General features: G+C 45.6%; 2 protein-coding genes across 2 annotated transcripts in view; both read right to left on the bottom strand.

Annotated features, from left to right (window-relative positions):
- gldc (glycine dehydrogenase (decarboxylating)) overlaps positions 1–7,242 on the bottom strand; it is a 21,093-nt gene extending 13,851 nt beyond the window's left edge. The window contains exons 1-10 of the mRNA XM_015973242.3: positions 6,843–7,242; positions 6,672–6,750; positions 2,475–2,610; positions 1,971–2,135; positions 1,759–1,836; positions 1,537–1,684; positions 1,162–1,358; positions 974–1,070; positions 703–808; positions 1–7 (exon numbers count right to left, since the gene is read on the bottom strand). The exon at positions 1–7 is cut by the window's left edge and continues 133 nt beyond it. Of these exons, the coding sequence (XP_015828728.1) occupies positions 1–7; positions 703–808; positions 974–1,070; positions 1,162–1,358; positions 1,537–1,684; positions 1,759–1,836; positions 1,971–2,135; positions 2,475–2,610; positions 6,672–6,750; positions 6,843–7,121 (1,292 nt within the window). The 5' untranslated portion in view covers positions 7,122–7,242. The remainder of the gene's footprint in view (positions 8–702; positions 809–973; positions 1,071–1,161; positions 1,359–1,536; positions 1,685–1,758; positions 1,837–1,970; positions 2,136–2,474; positions 2,611–6,671; positions 6,751–6,842) is intronic.
- A 2,999-nt stretch (positions 7,243–10,241) lies between these two features.
- coq2 (coenzyme Q2 4-hydroxybenzoate polyprenyltransferase) lies at positions 10,242–20,061 on the bottom strand. Its single transcript, XM_015973243.3, has 7 exons — positions 19,615–20,061; positions 18,689–18,855; positions 16,961–17,082; positions 16,010–16,095; positions 15,808–15,941; positions 10,539–10,727; positions 10,242–10,415 (listed from the first exon to the last, which is right to left on the bottom strand). Exons 1-7 carry the CDS (start codon positions 19,931–19,933, stop codon positions 10,260–10,262), a joined length of 1,173 nt encoding a protein of 390 aa, XP_015828729.3. The 5' UTR covers positions 19,934–20,061; the 3' UTR covers positions 10,242–10,259.
- Between the last annotated feature and the right edge of the window lie 27 nt (positions 20,062–20,088).

The raw sequence follows: 20,088 nt of genomic DNA, 5'->3' as shown, positions 1-20,088 counted from the left end.
TTCAGACCTGAAACATGAAAATGGGCAAAAATGAATGACTTGTATCCCAATCTTAATGCTGTAAAACAGTCTCAAATAATGATACTGCCACCACTGTGTTTGAAGACCAGGTTCACTAGTTTTTTCCACACATTTACTGTGGTCTAGTGAAAATGAATGCCCTGTGGTTCAGTCTCTGTGGGAGAAACTCTGTTCCTGTTTCAGGAACTAGAAGTGAGCCAGAGAAGAGGGGAGCAGCAATACGGAGTCTTACTTCCTGAAATGTGGACAAGTTGCCTCTTATTGGCTAACAGAACACAACTCTTCCACTGCCTCTGTTCGCTCTGCAACATTGATGATTTATCCCCACGAATAACACAAGCCTGAAGGAGTTCTGCCATGCTGTGGAGATGCTAATGCTAACCATTAGCTTCTGCTAGCCAAGGCATGCTCAGCTCTCTGCCAGACGCTAAATCAGCCACCACCTTCTCTGTTGTGAGCCAAGATCGGCAGGCCCATGAATGCTAATCGTCAGTGTGATGTAGATCTGACTGGCTTTTCTAATCGGAGCGTTTCCTCTTCTACTTTCCATCAGAGGCTAATGCAGGAAATAGGGGTGAACTTGGTCTTTAAGAACTAGAGTGAAATTCTAGGTTCATGGACCTCCTTGGAATGGTTTTATTCGATTTCTATGAATTACAATAAATAATAAAACAGATTTACCTTCAGAGAGGATTAGTGCAGCGTTGTGTGTTCTTTCAGCGATGTGCTTAAGTCCCTGAGGGCCATGATAGAGTGCATACATAGCAGCCATGTTGGCTAGCAGAGCCTGCACACACAAACGTTCATCACATTTTGCAGCTTTTATCACCAAATTGATTAAAAACTGTAAAGCACCTATTTAAATAGATGGAAATCAACACATTTTTATTTCCTCATAAAAAATACGTTTCCTCACACTTTTCTAATGAATGTGATTAAAACGTAAACTTACCTGTGCAGTGCAAATGTTGCTGGTTGCCTTGTCCCTCCGAATGTGTTGCTCTCTGGTCTGCAGAGCAAGACGGTACACTTCCTTACCGGCTGCATCTCTGGACCATCCAACAACAAAAGATGCAAATCAGGAAACATTCTCATTTCCTTTTCATTCATTCTCAGCCCTCTACTGGTGCCATCACTCACCTGGTGACTCCGACCATTCTGCCAGGCATCATTCTGACCAGGCTGTCTTTGACTGCAAAGAAGGCGGCATGAGGACCGCCGTAGCAGAGGGGAACGCCAAACCTCTGGGAGCTGCCCAGCGCGACATCGACACCGAACTCTCCAGGAGGTCGCAGCACGCAGAGAGCGAGCAGGTCAGTGGCACAACAGGCCATGGCCTGGACACAAGAAGGGAGATTAAACTGAATGAGGTCATTGTGCACCAACACCATCCGGCTACAAAGACAGACTTTTGTATAGATGTCCTCGGTGTGACCCAACACGTACCACACCCACGGGCTTGCAGATGTGCTTAAATAAACGGTTGTCGTGATTCTAGCTGCAGCTTTCTCTTACCCCTCCCTTATGAGCCCGGTCCACGAGGGCGGTGAAGTCCTCCACTCTGCCATCGGTGTCCGGATACTGGAAGAGAATGCCGCTCACATCCTTCCCGCTGAAGTCCATCTCATGAGGCAGCTTCAGCACAGTGTTCACGCCGATGTAGCTGCAAAACGCATCAAACAGAGCATCAGATGCACGTTCAGTTGCTGCATGAAATTAGGAGTTTGTGACGCATACTTGGCTCGGGTCTGCACCACAGCTATGGTCTGAGGGTGGCAACGCGGGTCGATGTAGAAGGTCCGTCTTTTGTTTTGCCTGTGAGAACAAACGAGATTGCGTTTCCGATCTCAAATTAGCTAATTATTCATTTGAACCCCAAAAATGATTCCTTTGGTTTGTACTTGTAATGAATCACTCATGGGCAGAGCTTCACATGCAGAGGATGGTACCTGTGGCAGAGCTGCATGGCCTCGGCTGCAGCGGTCCCTTCATCGAGCAGGGAGGCGTTGGACACGGGCATGCCGGTGATGTCACAGATCAGGGTCTGATAGTTGAGGAGAGACTCCAGGCGACCCTGAGAGACCTCCGGCTGGTAGGGCGTGTACTGGGTCACCCTGAAGAAGACACTCAGCATGAATCAGCCAAACCAGTTTGGACACCAGGACAAAAGGGGAAAGTTGTTGTTAACCAAGGAAGCGAGACGAACCAGTGGAATGCACTGTTCGTCTGTTCAGGTTCACGAGGTTTAGAGAAAACACGGGCAGGGGTGGCCGAGTTGGATTTTGGTGAAAGGAGACGTTGTTCAGCATAAACGCTGGGGAGAACCATCCGTTCTTAATGAGTCAAGTCACACGGCCTCACGTGAAAGTCACGCCAGGCTGTGCCACAAGGACCAAACTTATAAATCCACTCGCATCACGTTCCCCCCCCCGTGTTGGCCCACGGGCACTCACCAGCCAGCATTCTCCAGGAGATTCCTCTGGATGGGTGGTGGGACGGAGCAGCTGTAGTAACCCATCCCGATGTAAGACCTCCAAACTTTGTTTTTGGATGCAATCTTCTGCAGCGCCTCCAGAACTTCATTCTCACCTGGAAGTCAGACAAAACTGGCCTCGTTTCCAAATACAGGAAGAAAACAATAAAAATCAGGAACATTAAAACTGCTTCATGGAAAATATCTGACTTGCATCCCTAAATAGTTGGATGAGCTCAGAACATTTCATAAATAATTCATCAGAAAGGCGGCTCAGCAGCCAAACTGGTGTTTTATTCATGAGTGCCGGGACACATTTCCAGCCCTAACCCTAACCAGCACATCCTCCAAAGCCCGTGTGGGTTCCTTTCCTGACGTTTAGCCTCAATCTTCAAGGCGGTTGGGAATTTTCTGCCTGTGCCTCGGATTCCTCTGGATTTCCTGGCTGCCTAGCAACTCCGAGGAATGGACAATACCACCCGTCTGAGACTTTGTTTTTGGAAAAGAAATGTAGAGCTTGGTGGCGGGAGGGTCCACAGCCAGAGTGTCGGGGTTTATTTACAGCTTTTTCAAAAAGCAACCAAGTTTTTATTAAAGTTTAACGTTTATATTGTCTCATCTTTTACAGGGGAATGTGTTTGCTTTGTTTCATTGGTTGATGGGCGTTCATTTCAGAAGGAAAGACTGTTTTCCCGTAGTTCCAGAGCTCTGTCGAGCAGTTGGGGGGGGGGGGGGCTGATTCAGGAGGTCCATTGTTAAGAGAATCCCTCTCTGGCTTTGCAAAGCGAAGCCCTTCAAAGCTGAACAAGCAGCACCGCCTCCAGTCTGTCCCTTCAGCATGGTTTGCTGCATTATAAAGCCTGACAGTCAGGGGGGGCCGGCACAAGGCTGGCTCAGGGACCGGGTCACAGAAGCATTCAAAAGGTACCCAAGTGGCTAGAAAAGACATTTCTAGTACAGATTTGTCTTCAGCGTCTTCGTATTTTCACTCTGCAGCGTCAGACGTTCAACCACGTCCGGACCACAGTCGTTCCAGAAGAATGTATAAGAATCATCAACATTTAGACTAAACAGTCATCAGGACACAGTTTCTGTTCGTCTGAGCCGTGTATGAAAAACTGATTTCACCATCTTGGTCGGATGAGTGAATCGTGGCGTCGCTGGTAGCGTTCAGAAAACCTGCTGATCGTTAGAAGTTAACCTTCTTTCTTCACATCTAACCTCGTGTACAAAACTCAGATTACATCCTGGCATCGTTCATTCAACAAAAGCGTCTGGATTCTCAGGCTGTTTGACTCTACTGAGCACTCCGATGGTTCTGAGGAGTTCTGACCCGTCTTCTTTTTGGAGTTGCTTCACTTCGTTGAGATCTGCAGGGATTCATTCATGACCTGCTCTCTTAAAAGTCCCGTCACAGTTACTTCGATCAGGTAAGGATCTGGACTTTGACTGGACCGTTGCAACACCTTTTCTTCTTGTTCTGCTGTAGGTCCGCTCTGTCCTTGTTCCTGACCCGCTTCGGTCCAAGGTGGTTCCACATTGATCCCTTTGACCCACAGAGGAGTTCACAGTGGACTCAGTGGCTGTGAGGTGTCCCGCTCATTAGCCGTCCACATCTGTGCTGATATGCTGCACTTTATAACGTCGCAGTGCATTATGGGTAATAATCTGTTTGGTCTCTCATCTCTAGAACGGTCTTGTGGTTTGTCTTCATGCAAATTTGAATCCTAAATCATGCTGGCATGTTCGTTGTAGCGTAGAAGTACCGACACACTGCAGCATAACCCAAATGTATCTGCAGGTCGGTCTAGCCACGCTCCCTCCAACCCTCCGCGGGCCCAAATAGACTTGTGCCTTGTCAATCACGGCTCTCCATCGGGTTGGCGGGCCAATCACGGCTCTCCATCGGGTTGGCGGGCCAATCACGGCTCTCCATCGGGTTGGCGGGCCAATCACGGCTCTCCATCGGGTTGGCGGGCCAATCCGATAGGGTTTGGTGGGTGGTCTGTTACTGTGACTGAGCAAAAACAGCTTTGGACTATTTAGACTTGAGCGTGTCTTTGAATCGAGCACATAGAGCTACTTCCATTAAAAGAAGATGTATTTATGTCTTCTTTGACAGTTTACGGCGGACTGCCTCTTCAACGACATCCATACCATGTGGAGACGGTTAGAAAGACCACCGTAGATTCTGCCCCAAGACTGAGTTGTGTGTATGGATTGTGGCCGGACTATATTCACATGTATAGCATGGCTTGCTAGGCTAATGTTCTCCAAAAACTCTTTGAAACACACCACAGCTGTTCTGTGTTTATCTTATTAATTTATCCTTCTAGTCCCAGTTGCTCGTAGATTTGGATGTGACATTTCTTTGAGGAGGGCTGTGCAGTGGTGCAGTGGTTAGAGCTGTTGCCTAGCAACAAGAAGGTCCTGGGTTCGTTTCCCAGCCTGGGATCTGTCTGCATGGAGTTAGCATGTTCTCCCTGTGCATGCGTGGGTTCTCTCCGGGTTCTCCGGCTTCCTCCCACAGTCCAAAAACATGACTGTTAGGGTGATTGGTCTGTCCAGATTGTCCTTAGGTGTGTGTGTGTGTGTGTGTGTGTGTGTGTGTGTGTGTGTGTGTGTGTGTGTGTGTGTGTGTGTGTGTGTGTGTGTGTGTGTGTGTGTGTGTTGCCCTGCGATGGACTGGCTCTCTGTCCAGGGTGTACCCCGCCTGATTGCCCGTTGACCGCTGGAGATGGGCACCAGCCCCCCCGCAACCCTGCGTGGACAAGCGGGTTCAGACGATGGACGGATGGATGGATGGATGGATGGATGTATTTCTTTGAGTATTGAACCATCTAATTTTTGGAGGGAGTAAATTGCATCAACTGAGATGCCCTTTAGACCTTTTCCAAATGGTGGGCAGCACTAATGTACTCGATAAGGACCCTGGAGAAGCCTTTAATATAATGTTAACCCAGACAGGCTAAAATGTTTTCAATAGATTTGGAAAGAAAACAATGATTAGTAACGCCTGCTGCCATTTCCCCTTCCAGTCCTGTTAAACATGTTTATTTATTAGATTTTGGTTTCAATTTTAACCAAACTAATTAGGAAAACAGTCGTTTTTACTAAAATGCCACAAAAAAGTCTGCGTCAGCTCCCCTTTCTCTCCATATTTTAGAGATATTATTTGCCTGAGCTTTCAGAACCAATCCTTACAGGTTTGGTTAATAAATAAATTATTATAATAAAATAGTTGACCAGTTGAAACACATCACAAGTACTGATGTCGGCTAACTGAAGCTGTGAATGCTATCGTCCTCATACTTTCTTTAGTAGTTGCATAATATTCAGTAGGGAAAATGTGTGTGTGTGTGTGTGCGTGTGTGTGTGTGTGTGTGTGTGTGTGCGCGTGCGTGCGTGCGTGTGTGTGTGTGTGTGTGTGTGTGTGTGTGTGTGTGTGTGCGTGTGTGTGTGTGTGTGTGTGTGTGTGTGTGTGTGTGTGTGTCTGTCTCTGTGCGTGTGTGTGTGTGTGTGTGTGTGTGTGTGTGTGTGTGTGTGTGTCTGTCTCTGTGCGTGTGTGTGTGTGTGTGTGTGTGTGTGTGCGTGCGTGTGTGTGTGTGTGTGTGTGTGTTTTCTTCTATATTCGCTCCAGAACAGACCTGAGGAAACAGGCTGCGCGTGATGCTGGAATAGTGAGCAGCGTGGGACAAGAGGAGGACACATCCAGGTCAGATAAAAGACGGAACAAACTGAAGTCACCTTATTAGGAACCCCTCGGCTGTGACGTAATGTGAACGACGCAGGAACCAGATTGAACTGGACTCTGGACCGGAGCTCTCAAGGCGAAACTTTACACTCCAGTTGCCATCCTATGAGCATCGGCTTCTTCCCATCAGGAGATTGGTGCTGCTCGCCGAGTTTCGCAAAAACAACTCCAAATATGTTCAAAGGAAGACTTAGCCGGGGCGCGCGCTCCGCGGCGCACAATAGACGCGCAACCTACATTTCAGCCACTCGCTTGGCTCCGTTTAGCGCCCCTGAGATGGAAAGGGGAGACCCAACCGAGCCGAAAACCCGCAGCTGAATGCAACATCAAGCCTTTTTATTTACATGTAGGGTTTGTGCGTCTAGTTGGTTCTCAGCGTTTAGATACGAGAGACAAAATGTGTTCAAATGAAGCCAAACTTACAGATGGGATCATCCATCTTCAAACTCCGCTGAAGGCTGATGGAGGCTGGCACTGTGCTTTCTATCAGCTGGTCGATTGACTGTGGTAAATAAATAAATAATAAATAAATAAGCGCGTGAGTAACCGTCACCTATTGTTGCATATAAACCAGTTCATGCTGTAAAATCTCACCTCAAGCCCCAGAACATCCAGCATCTCTCTCTTCTCCCGCTCACCTGGACCGATGTGCCTTTCTGCAAAATCATCGTGTCTGGGTAAAATCCTCTCGATGCGCCTGGATGAGGCGGACGCGGACGTCCTGAGAGCCCGGGCTGCTGTTGATCTCCCGGGTCGGATCCTGCACTGAAGTTTCCAAACCACGCCGCTCTTGTGGCTCAGATGGCTGCAGGGCGCGCTCGGACTCACCGACCTGGCCAAGAAGAGCCCCCAGGATTTGGCGCAGCTCTGCATCTCCTCCGTAGATGTGCAGAACGAGTGTTCCGGGAACCAGCGAAGAGAACCCCCCTCCCCCCAAACGTGCGGGAGAAAACCTACTACCAACTCCACCAAAGTGCAAGAGTTTTATACCGTTGCACAGTTACACAAGAGCGAGCCAATCGGCGCGGAGACGCTGCGTGACGTAGCGACGAGCCCCGGTAAAAACAGCTGCTGAACTTTCTCACGTGCCTTCCATTGACCAAAAGAAGGAAAAAGGGGGAATGTGTCTCCACAAAGGTTATTCTGCAGCTAAAGTCAAAGTCTGAAGGTCTCGTGGACTTTGATGCGCGCACTGATAATGTGCGCGTGCGCAACCTGGTTTAATATGATCTGAAAACGGAGCCAGACTAACTCTTCCTCCTCCTGCATGAATGTTTGTTCATCAAGGAAACATCAACATTTCAAAGACAAGGTTTAAGTGACTTCACAGGAACGTTCCTGATGATGTGCTGATTTCTTCAGAAGGTTCAGAAGTTTGCTCGTTTTATGTGTTTTATTAAGAACGCTGGCTTAAAGTAGGCCTGTCACATAAAAACACGAAAAATGCAGTTTAAGTAAATTACTCATTTAATTAATATTTTTTAAACAAATCAATTACATAATAAGGTTTTTTCCATCCTATATTTGAGTCAATAATGCTTCATGGCAGTATTACTATATTATGATACTTCCTCTACCATGCTTTTCTGCGGACAAGATTTCTTTGGCTTCCTCATACCTCCGACTTTGGCTTTTTATTACAAAATTAATAATAATGATAATAATAATAAACTGACGTCTAAAAACTTACAAATTTAAGATCTTTGGATAATTGCTGTCTACAGGGGAACAATTTTCTCAACCATAATAAAGTGAAGCGGTACAAAATGTACTAAAGTGAAAGTACTTACAGACTGAGCTACATGATCACATTTGTATTCAGTTTAATGTTTTACTTTTTCTAAGTTTGTTTGCCTTTTAGAAACATATTGTATGTGTTTGTGTATAATGGTAAAACTGTTAGTGGCATAAATGGCCTGAAACTGATGTTTATTTTCTGCTTCATGATGATTTCCCAACTAGATTCATTTAAATTGAGTCGTGAAGGAGAAAATAACCCAAAATCCAAGAAACGGTGCATTTGCCAGGAGATTCATTCTGTAAACATCAAACATGCCCTGAAGTCACCTGGTTTCATCCAAGTCTTGTTCTCAAACAGATGTTGAATTAAATGAGGTGCTTCCAGAGTAAAGGTGTGCCACAGCGCCCCAACAGCCCCCCCAGAAGGACCTGTTTTTGATATAGCACCTTCTAGAGTCCTGGAACCCCCCAAGGCGCTTTACAACAATCAGGCCAAGAACGTGTCAGGCTCACGGTGGGAGAACTGACACATTAGAAGTTGGGTTGCATCTGATTTGTCTTTTGCCGTCATTTCCAAGCTGCTCTGCAAACCAAATTCATTTTTAGGACACCGTTTCACTGAAACAAATTCAGCATAAAGATCAAGTTCATTCGTTTTTTTTCAACCCTTCTGCAGTGGTCTCTAGTATAACTTGAGAGATGATCTCTGGGGGAAAAAAAGCTCTGGCGCACTCGTCTCAGGAACAGTAAACGGCCTGTATTTGATATAGCACCTTCTAGAGTCCCAGAACCCCCCAAGGTACCTTACAACAATCAGTCTTTCACACATTCACACGTTTGTGGTGATGAGCTACATTTTAGCCACATCTGCCCTGAGGCACACTGACAGAGGCCAGGCTACCGAGCACAGGTGCCAACATTCCCTCTGACCACCACCAGCGGTGGGCAAAGTGTCTTGCCCAAGGACACAACAGGAGAATTCTCTACCGGGAGCCGGGATCGATCCTACAACCCTCCGATTGCTGGACAACCTGCTTTACCTTCTGAGCTACTGCTGGAACTGAGCCAGGGCAGATGGGGACAGAACACAGCAGATTTTGGAGTTTTATTTCCTGGTATTCGGACATCTCGCCTCTGATTGGATAGCAGCAACACTGACTTTGTTTTTGCAATACTGGTGTTTCATCTCCATTAATAACACAAGTCTGAAGGAGTTCTGCTGTGTTGTGGAGTTGCTAATGCTAATGGTTAGCTTCTACTATAGCCGACATGTGCTTTGCTCTCCTGGACACTAAATCAACAACAACCTTCCTCGTCGCGAGCCAAAATGGTTGAGTCCATGACGGACTTTTTCAATCCCAGCATTTCCTCGTCTGTTTTCTACTGGCGGCTCACGCAGGAAACGGGGTAGAAGACTACTTTCACGTTTAGCCTGTTAAGCTCAGCGTGACTGATCTTAATTCAAAATAAGTAAAAATGGCTTCTTGGTGAACTTGGCCTGTGATAATTTAATCAAATATTTTTATGGTCAGAACATAAAAAAGCCCATTTGGATGCTATCAAACGTGACGCCAAACAGAAAGCAGCAACAAAGATATTTTTGGTGTTTATTCAGGCAACGACCAGAAAAACCGAAATCCTATTTCCAGGTTTTAGATCATTTCCTGTCAGGTGTCACATCATCAGGCTGCATCTGCTCACCTTCACTTCTGTGTTTATTTGATGCTCGTCCCCTCACAACCGAGCGTTTGTTTCCAGATATTATATCAAACCATCCGGCAACCGCCTAAATAACTCGGGGAGCGATGCCAGCAGCATGTGTTCTCAGGTTAGTCGCCGTCGCTCAGCCAGAACCACACAAGACTTCATGCGTTTATGGAGTTCTCACCTGGCTGACAGCTTTAGGTGATCTTTTATTCTATTGAACTAAAAGGTGAAACATTTAACTGCATCAGCGACTCGCATCAAAATCCTTGTGGCGGTAACGGATTGTTTTCAAACATTACGAGTTCCTGGAAAACGCTTTGGTTGCACCTTCAGGAACCAGCAGAACCGGATCAGTTCACTCCGGTGTTCTTTGATGTTCTGTCAGTACTCGGTAAGCAAATGCCAGGAGGAGTCACCCCAGGTTCAATCATGTAAAAAACACTCAGTCCGTACTATTATTTTGTGCTAAGAATAATTAAATACGCATTAGTTAAATAACCCGAAACAAATCAAATGAACTCTTTCATTAATTTAACATCCAGTACATTGCGGTGTGCTAACTGTTTATTTGACGGCTTCTTCGTTTTGCACTGAACTCTCTCTGGACTCTTTCCACAAATTCCCAGCAACAATACCTAAAAGTAACCCGAGTCCAAGGTTTCTGTTCGAGACGAACTGCTTCCAGCAGTCTTCGGCGTTGTTGGTGTCCACCATGTAAATCTGTTAGAGCAAAAACAACAATAATAACTCAATAACAAACTCATTTCTATGTTTTGATCTAGTCAACACCTGATGCCAAAGTATGAAATTACAGAATGATGTAATGCTTCAGTAGTTCCTCACCTGACGAGCTAGGTGGATGGACACAACAGTGAGAGCAGAATAATACGGAAGAGTCTGTTCGGCGTTGACGCCGGCTACGACCAGTCCCGAGATCATGGCCGCTGTGAAACCACTCAGCCAAAGTTTGGTTTGGTCCTGGAACTTCAGGGCGGTGGACTTCACTCCTACCTTCATGTCATCCTCTTTATCCTGGACGGAGAAACAAAAGGTTCTGACACGAACACTTAAGTTCAAATGAAAGAAACAGTTCTTCATGAAATCCTCACAAAAGTGACCCTCTGAGGCAGGTGTTGGCATGTACAGGTGAAACTCAGAAGTCTCAGTGTGGTGCAAAAGTCCATTTAGACCGAGAGGCCATTTAAAGGCACACTTGGCAATTGTACTTGCTTTCAGCTCCCCCTAGTGTATGTTATTAATTCTGTGGTCAAACTGAAAATGAAACCCGTCTCCTCGCTGTGCGTTTGTCCTTTTACACCCTAACCCAACAGCTGAAATGTCTCCTCAGCCTTCCTTAGTGTCTACAGGAGCGGTTCATCACTAAATTAAACAAATCAGCTGTGTTCATGATTTGAAACATGCAGGAAACGTGCTGGAAGCACCAGGTATGTCAGCTCCATTTTCTTCTAAGTCCAGCAGGTGGCAGCCAGCCAGTCTGAAGTTGCAAGTGAAATATTCTGTCCACAGGGGCCGATAGGCCCTTCATTAACCCATAAAGGATTATTTTAGCACATACTGGCTATGAAAACATTTAAAGTGCTCTTAAATTTAACGTTTAGGTAAAACTTTCTTTTACAGTCCCCTAATTACTAAGTACTTACATGGTAATTACATAGTAAGTTAAAATGAGTTGTTAAATAGTTATTACCATGTAACACAGGTTCAATTCTAGTTTTTATTTGTATTAATCCTTCCAGTAAACACTGCTTTACACAATAATTACACTTTATTACAATTACACACTTTAACTACACAATATTACACGTTAACTTACTATGTAATTACCGTGTAAGTACTTAGTAAAAGGAAGTGTTACCAGCGTTTATGGTAAAATCCTCCTGGCCACAGGGAGCGGTGGAGTCTGAGTCACATTTCGTTAACGCTGTAAAGACGTTTTAGCACACGCTGGCTCACTCGTAAGTCGCTTTGGACAAAAGCGTCTGCAAAATACATAAACAAGAAAACGATTTAAAACTATGAAAAGTTGCATCCAGAACACCTGTGAAGGGTTCCCGAGTCTTTAATCAGCTGATTCGAGTGTGACACTTTTCACAGGATCTTTCATGGAGGTAAATTCAAAGAGTCAGAGTACCCGGCCTGGAGGGTTACCGGGGTCCCACCCTGGAGCCAGGCCTGGGGTTGGGGCCCGTGAGCGAGCGCCTGGTGGCTGGGCTTTTGCCCATGGGGCCCGGCCCGGCCCAGCCCGAACCGGATACATGGGCTCATCCAACTGTGGACCCACCACCGGCAGGAGGAACATGAAGGGTCCAGTGCAGTGTGGATCGGGTGGCAGACCGAGGCCGGAGCCTTGGCGGTCCGATCCCCGGACAAGAAAACTGGTTTTTGGGACATGGAACGTCACCTCTCTGGCGGGGAAGGAGCAGGAGCTTGTGGCAGAGGTTGAGCAGTACCGGCTAGATATAGTCGGACTCACCTCGACACATTGCGTTGGCTCTGGAACCCAAGTCCTTGAGAGGGGTTGGACACTCTCCTTTGCTGGAGTCGCTCTGGGTGAGAGGCGGAGGGCTGGGGTTGGCTTTTTGTTAGCCCCAAGACTCTCTGCCTGTGTGTTGGGGTTTACCCCGGGGGACGAGAGGGTGGCTTCCCTCCGCCTTCGGGTCGGGGAACGGGTCCTGGCTGTTGTTTGTGCTGATGGGCCAAATATCAGTTCAGAGTACCCACCCTTTTTGGAGTCCCTGGGACGAGTGCTAGATAGTGCTCCATCAGGGGACTCCATTGTCCTGCTGGGGGACTTCACGTGGGCAATGACAGCTTGACCTGGAGGGGTGTGATTGGGAGGAACGGCCCACCTAATCTGAACTCGAGTGGTGTTTCATTATTGGACTTCTATGCAAGCCGCAGTTTGGCCATAACGAACACCATGTTCGAACATAAGGATGCCCATCGGTACACTTGGTACCAGGGCAGCCTAGGTCGCAGGTCGATGATGGACTTTGTAGTCGTATCATCTGAGCTGCGGCCGTATGTTTTGGGCACCCGAGTGAAGAGAGGAGCGGAGCTGTCAACTGATCACCACCTGGTGGTGAGTTGGATCAGATGGCAGGGGAAGATGCCACGTAGACCTGGCAGACCCAAACGCATAGTGAGGGTCTGCTGGGAACGCCTGGCAGAAGAACCTGTCAAGACGGTCTTCAACTCCCACCTCCGGCAGAGCTTCGACCGTGTCCCGAGAGCAGTGGGGGACATTAACTCCGAGGGGGCCTTGTTCCACTTTGCGATTGTTGAGGCGGCTGTTGTTAGCTGTGGTCGCAAGGTGGCCGGTGCCAGTCGTGGTGGCAACCCCCGTACCCGCTGGTGGACACCAGAGGTTGCATGACTTAATTTTTTTTTAAGTCGACAGATCCACCGACCGCAAAAACAGCGTAGTGCGAGCTGCTCGCCAGCCGCAGTGCGTCACCGGAGGACAAAACAGATGATGCACCCAGCTCCACAGCAGCGGGGTGCATCAGGCAAAAATAAAAGACAGAAAACATAAAAGGAAATGAGCCGACATGAACAATCGCATTACATTTGTTTTTGAGTGGTGACACCTGATTTGATAATGTTACTGTGGCCGTGCTCAGGACGCAGATGTCTGGAGCGTGTCAACGATCAGAGCTTTGCATGCACAAGCTGGTTAAGGTTAGGATGGGGTGAGGGGAAGGTTAAATTGCAAGAGGGTAAACGTCGCAATTTGGTTAAATGTCCGTTTTACGGCGAGTGTCAGTGCCTCCGCCTCAATCCAGACGCGCAGGGGCTCGTCACCTGCTGTCTTTTCCGAGGACTGCATCTTGTCATTATCACGTGACAGCGACTAGTCGATGACAGGCATAAAAAGTCACTACAGAGCAGTGAGGTCGACTAGTCGACTAGTTCATACAACCCCTAGTGGACACCAGAGGTTCGGGGAGCCGTCAGGCTGAAGAAGGAGGCCTACAGGGCGTGGCTGGTCTGTGGGTCTCCGGAGGCAGCAGACGGGTACCGGATAGCCAAGCGGGGTGCAGCAGTGGCAGTTGCCGAGGCAAAATCTCGGGCGTGGGAGGAGTTTGGTGAGGCCATGGAGAAAGACTATCGATCGGCTCCAAAGAGGTTCTGGCAAACTGTCCGGCACCTCAGGAGAGGAAGGCAGCAACTCGCTCACACTGTTTACAGTGGGAATGGGGAGCAGCTGACGTCAACTGGGGCTATAGTCGGACGGTGAAAGGAATACTTTCAGGAGATCCTCAATCCCACCTACGCGCATTCCGAGGAGGAACCAGAGCTGGGAGGCCTGGGGATGGACTGTCCAATCTCGGGGGCAGAAGTTGCTGAGGTAGTCAAACAACTACACAGCGGCGGAGCCCCGGGGGCGGATGAGGTTCGTCCTGGGTATCTCAAGGCTATGGATGTTGTAGGGCTGTCGTGGTTGACACGTCTCTACAACATTGCGTGGTCATCGGGGGCAGTTCCTGTGGAGTGGCAGACCGGGGTGGTGGTCCCCATCTTTAAGAAGGGTGACCTGAGGGTGTGTTCCAACTATAGGGGGATCACACTCCTCAGCCTCCCTGGAAAGGTCTACTCCAAGGTACTGGAGAGGAGGGTCCGATCGATAGTTGAATCTCAGATAGAGGAGGAGCAATGTGGTTTTGGTCCTGGCCGTGGAACTGTGGACCAGCTCTATACCCTTGCAAGGGTGATGGAGGGGGCATGGGAGTTTGCCCAACCAATCCACATGTGCTTTGTGGATTTGGAGAAGGCTTATGACCGTGTCCCCAGGGGCATCCTGTGGGGGACGCTCCAGGAGTATGGGGTGGGTGGCTTTCTGTTAAGGGCCATTCAGTCCCTTTACCAGAGGAGCGTGAGTTAAGTCCGCATAGCCGGTAGTAAGTCGGACCTGTTCCCAGTGAGGGTTGGACTCCACCAGGGCTGCCCTTTGTCACCGGTTCTGTTCATCACTTTTATGGACAGAATTTCTAGACGCAGCCGTGGTGTGGAGTGTGTCGAGTTTGGTGGCAGGAGAATCTCGTCTCTGCTTTTTGCGGATGATGTGGTCCTCCTAGCTTCATCCAGCTCTGACCTTCAGCTCTTGCTGGGTAGGTTCGCGGCCGAATGTGAAGCGGCTGGGATGAGGATCAGCACCTCCAAATCTGAGACCATGGTTCTCGACCAGAAAAGGGTGGCTTGCCACCTCCGGGTCGGGGGAGAGGTCCTACCTCAAGTGGAGGAGTTTAAGTATCTCGGGGTCTTGTTCACGAGTGAGGGTAGGAGGGATCGGGAGATCGACAGGCGGATTGGTTCGGCGTCTGCAGTGATGCGGACGCTGAGCCGATCTGTCGTGGTGAAGAGGGAGCTGAGCCAGAAAGCCAGGCTCTCGATTTACCGGTCGATCTACGTCCCAATCCTCACCTATGGTCATGAGCTTTGGGTAATGACCGAAAGAACAAGATCGCGACTTCGCTTAATTAACTTTGTGGCCAGGAGAGAGCAGAGCATGTCTTGGCTAATAGAGGCCAGCAATAAGCCTTAGCAACTCCGTAACGTGACGAAACGCATTTAGACGTGTTATTTTTAGTGATAAAACATCAATTATGTTGCATGTTTTTACCCAAGAAAGAAGCGCAAAGACAGCAGAAGAGCTGCGTTGCTATTAGCCCATCAGAGGCGAGATTTTCACAAAACATAAATTATAATGAGTAAGAATCATAATCCTGCTCCCGCCAATAATAAAACCTAAAACCTCTTCATCCTGAAACAGGAGCACCAGAGCTTCTCTTTTTTTCTACAGAGAAAACGACTCACGGGGAATTAATTTATACAAGCGAGCTCGGCAAGTTAACAGAAAAATATGATAATATTAATAATAACACTAAGAATGCAGGCTATCTTCATGTTGCACCGAGTGACACTGCTTACTTGTTTGTAAATACTCTAAATTGAGCAAAATTTATTTATCATAAATAACAAAAATGACAAATTTCAAGTAGAATCAGTGATGAATAAAGACTATTAAGAACGGGAAACAAAATCTTAAATTGTTCATGTGAAACGAGATCCACAGAGCGGCGTGCTTCACCTGATGAGCATATATGGTGTCGTATATCAGCGTCCACATCACTCCTGACAAGTACAGCGGGAGACACACGGACCAATCACAAGAGCCCTTCACAGCAGACCAGCCGAGCAGAGCGCCCCAGTTAAACGTCAGCCCTGCAGACGTAGGAACAACTTTCACTTTAGAAGGAGAACACAACAGAAACGCTTCACGAGGAACGTACCCAACACCAGCTGTGGCCAGTAGGTGACTCTCTTCATCAGAGGGTAGGTGATGACCAGAGATAAAGAGGAGGCACCCAGAGCTATGCTGTCAGGAGCAACATAACACAAGATGTAGGACACGTTTCACATGGAGCCCCTTTGCAGCTGCTTCAGACAGGGAGTTAGTAGCTATAACCCTTGTCCCTCGTTGGGCTTTTTCACAAACATCCACGCGATAAAATCAAACCATAAATAAGCTAAAACTACAGTTTGTTTCACAAAAACATGGAGATAAACACAACAGTAAAATTTAAATAATAATCACACTAAAAGCCACTAAAATTTACAAAAGAGATATTTTAAAACCATGAAACCAAATTAGGACACAAACAGCTGATTTGTGCTGCTTTTCCTTTCTTTCAGCCAAAACTTCACCTTTGTTGTCAACAGCTTGATTTCTGGAATGAATTTGTTTTCAGCTGGAAAAAGTGTTCCTCAGCTGTTAATGGAAGAAAACAGGCTGACCACATAAGGGTGATTCTACTGGTTAACCAGTAAGGGTGATTCTACTGGTTAACCAGTAAGGGTGATTCTACTGGTTAACCAGTAAGGGTGATTCTACTGGTTAACCAGTTATTGTCTCCTGTTTTAATACTAGAGCTGGATTCTGTAAACACTTAAAGATCATTTAAAAACAAAGGTGAGTGAAAATTTCAACAATAAGAAAATAACAAATTTTAAGAATGTATGGGCCGTTATTTATTAACTTCATGGATTTATTATTAGAGATGAGATGTGTCTGGTTGTAGAGGGGGACGCAGGAACAAAGTAAGAAAAATGTTAAAAAACAAATTGTTTGTGCTGCCTGTGTTGTTGTATCTATGCATTACTAAGTCTAAAAGTATGTAGTTATTTTATTAAACTTGTTCAACTTCATTAAATACAAAACGAGTCTCCCAGCTTCTGGCTACCTGTAGGAGTTCAGACATAAAAGAACCCCAAGAGCAAGAGAGAGTTGTCCTCCAAGGAAAACTAGTGCCTGCATCCTGGTAACATCCCCTGCTGCGATGGGTCGAGCAGCTGTCCGTGCCACCTGTACACAAACAGGAAATCTCACCACACAACGAGCAAAGTGCATCACAAATATGCAGTTTTGCATTAACACTGTGATACGTGTAGTGTGCAGTGTGACTGTGGTGATGGGAGTGAACTCTGATTATAATCGTCTCAACAAACATAGAAGATTAAAGTTAAAGAGCAAGTCACCCCCAAATAAAAATTCTTTTGCTGATAAACTAAATAAATGAGTGTCTAATCGTGCTGCAGACACGTGTCGTCAATAATTTGGTACTTCAGTGCATCTTAGTTAAAATTTAAATGTTCTGCCTAAAACTGTCAGTGTTGTGCCGTTGTCAGGTAAAAACTCTGCACTGTATTTTAATTTAAATCTGCCACCGTTATTGGCTAAGAGGTATGCTATGATGTAAACTGGTACATTATGATGTCACAATGATGTCATGAGCCTGTGTGTGTATTTGTTAGCAGCCCCGCCCTCTCGGTCTGCCAGGCAACAGCATGTGTTGCATTTTTCAAACATGAAGTGGGAGTGGAGTTAGACTCTGGTAGGGGGTGACTTGCTCTTTAAAGACAGAAACGTGATTCTCCATAAGTATTTACATTTAAAAGACATAAATAAGCAGTAGTGGTGTGTGTGTGTGTGTGTGTGTGTGTGTGTGTGTGTGTGTGTGTGTGTGTGTGTGTGTGTGTGTGTGTGTGTGTGTGTGTGTGTGTGTGTGTGTGTGTGTGTGCCTAATGATGCATATTTGGGAGTGCTGATTGATGTCTTTCAGGGGTATGTGCGTCTGTATGTGCATATTTATATGTAAAGCAATGTGTGTGTATGTACACTTGTACTTGTATGTGTGCATAAAACAAAGTCAAAGGACTTAACAATACATTTTGTTGTCTGCATGGATAACATTAAATATTAACCTGCTTTTGTTGTTATTTGTCATCTTTTATATATATATATATATATATTATTCTGAATATATAAAATATATATATAAATAATATATATATATATACATATATATATATATTATATATATATATATTCAGAATAATGTAATAAATGAAATGAAAATAAAAAATACATTTGTTGTATATGGTCAGAAAAGATTATTATGGAGATCTAAATGCTCTAATTTCATTGCAGTTTTATTGAGAGTGCACATTTGCTTTCATCTGAAAAATGTGGAAATATGAAATATTTGTGTTTGTTTCAAAGAAGTCAGGTGAAAAACGTAACATTTTAAAACATTATGAACGTCTGTTTTTGGCACCCATGCTTGCTTTCTACTGTAGGGCTTCATAATTTATTGTGCATTTATCGTCATTACGTTTTTAGATTGCAATAAATCACAGATTGAATTCGAAGTGACCTGAATTTTACTGCTGATCTGATGGACTCTCACTGCCCACAATGAACTGCATCTAGTTTGGATGAGAAGCATAAACACTAAAACACAGAAAGCGTTTTGATAAAAGAATATAAAAAATTTGAAAAAATTTAGGTTTAATGCAATATTATTGCACTATTTATTATTAATATTACAACATTTTAATAGTGTGCAGGCAGCCCTATTCCGTTGTTACCTAAGCATGTCATTTTATATTTGAATGTTATTCTCACATACTTGTTTGTCAAAGTCTTTATCCCACATGTCATTGATTGTGCAGCCAGCACCCCTCATCAGCAGAGCGCCTGTCCCAAACAGGGCGAGCATGCCCACATCTGGGAGACATCCAGGTTCTGCAGCCAGAGCAATGCTCCATGTACAGGGAAGATACAGCAACCAAGTCCCTGCAAATCAAGCACTGTGGTATAAATAAATGGACTAATGTATGCTGTAGGGCTGGGCGATATGGCCTCAAATCATTATCACGATATATTGAGGATTTCACCTCGATAACGATAAATGGACGATAACTACAGGTGTGCGCAGACAAAAGTTGTCCCCTAGAAGGGGCTGTCACATGTATCACCTAGTCTCATTTTTATGTGCCTTTAGGTGGTACAGCTTCTTAAAGGGACATGAACGTTGCTAACCTACACACATTTTCATTTTTTTATTATCAAATTCACTGACATGGGAAAAATTATCTCGATAAAAGTCACAAATTTCGATAATGATACATTTCTGATTTATCGCCCAGCCCTAGTATGCTGTAAATAGGTTACTCAGAAACAAATGCAAAACTGGGTGTATGAACAAGTGCTGAAGCAAGTGAGTTTACTCTCAATGGCTTCAAATAAATTGGAAAAACAAACATTGAGAGGTTGAATAAAGTATAATTTGAAAGAAAGTTAAAGCATTACTGCCTTTTCTACTTTATTTCAGACTAAAACTTAAAATATGTGTTAAGATGTAGACAGTGAACACTAGCTACTTTACAAGAGGCACCACACATTCACATATGTATGTAAATAGAAGCAAATAAACGTGAATTAAAGCAGAAATGTGAGGGTCAGTGGCTTTTGATCTAAAATATTGCGACATGTGATTCATATGATGTTTTGTTCGAGAAAAATGTGTTTTACGTAAACAATAAATGTACAAACCGATGGGTTTATCTAGCCTCATCAATCGGAGGTATGGCTGGACACGAACTGGAGCTGAGTTCACAACAGAAGCAGCCGAAAAACTGAAAGATCTTCTCCCACTGAAACGTGTTTCTCGTAGCTTTGCAGACAAACAGATTGAACTCTGGTGGCACAACGCTCCTCTAAACATAACAGAAAAAATGTGTACTCCATCTGTTTTCCTTGATGTTTGGTTATGAATGAAGCAGTTAGACAGAGCTGGGAGACGAGGAGGACAGGTCCTAAATCCTTTCAGTACGGTCAGAGTCGAGCTGCTGGGTAACTTAGCTGGGAACATTGTGATTCAACCAAGGATCTTAATTTTTATGTTCAAAAAGTCAAAACAGAACAAGAAAAACTAGCTTGGAGTGAAGACTGGTCACCATTACAGCAAATAGACTCTACTTCCGCATTTACTCTGCTGTTGTTGTCCGTGACGATTATTGCTCCGGT

This window comes from Nothobranchius furzeri, chromosome 17, assembly GCF_043380555.1.
Source record: "Nothobranchius furzeri strain GRZ-AD chromosome 17, NfurGRZ-RIMD1, whole genome shotgun sequence".
In the NCBI taxonomy this organism is placed as follows: domain Eukaryota; kingdom Metazoa; phylum Chordata; class Actinopteri; order Cyprinodontiformes; family Nothobranchiidae; genus Nothobranchius; species Nothobranchius furzeri.
The sequence above is the reverse complement of the archived record's forward strand: the minus strand, read 5'-3'. Positions and strand labels throughout refer to the sequence as shown.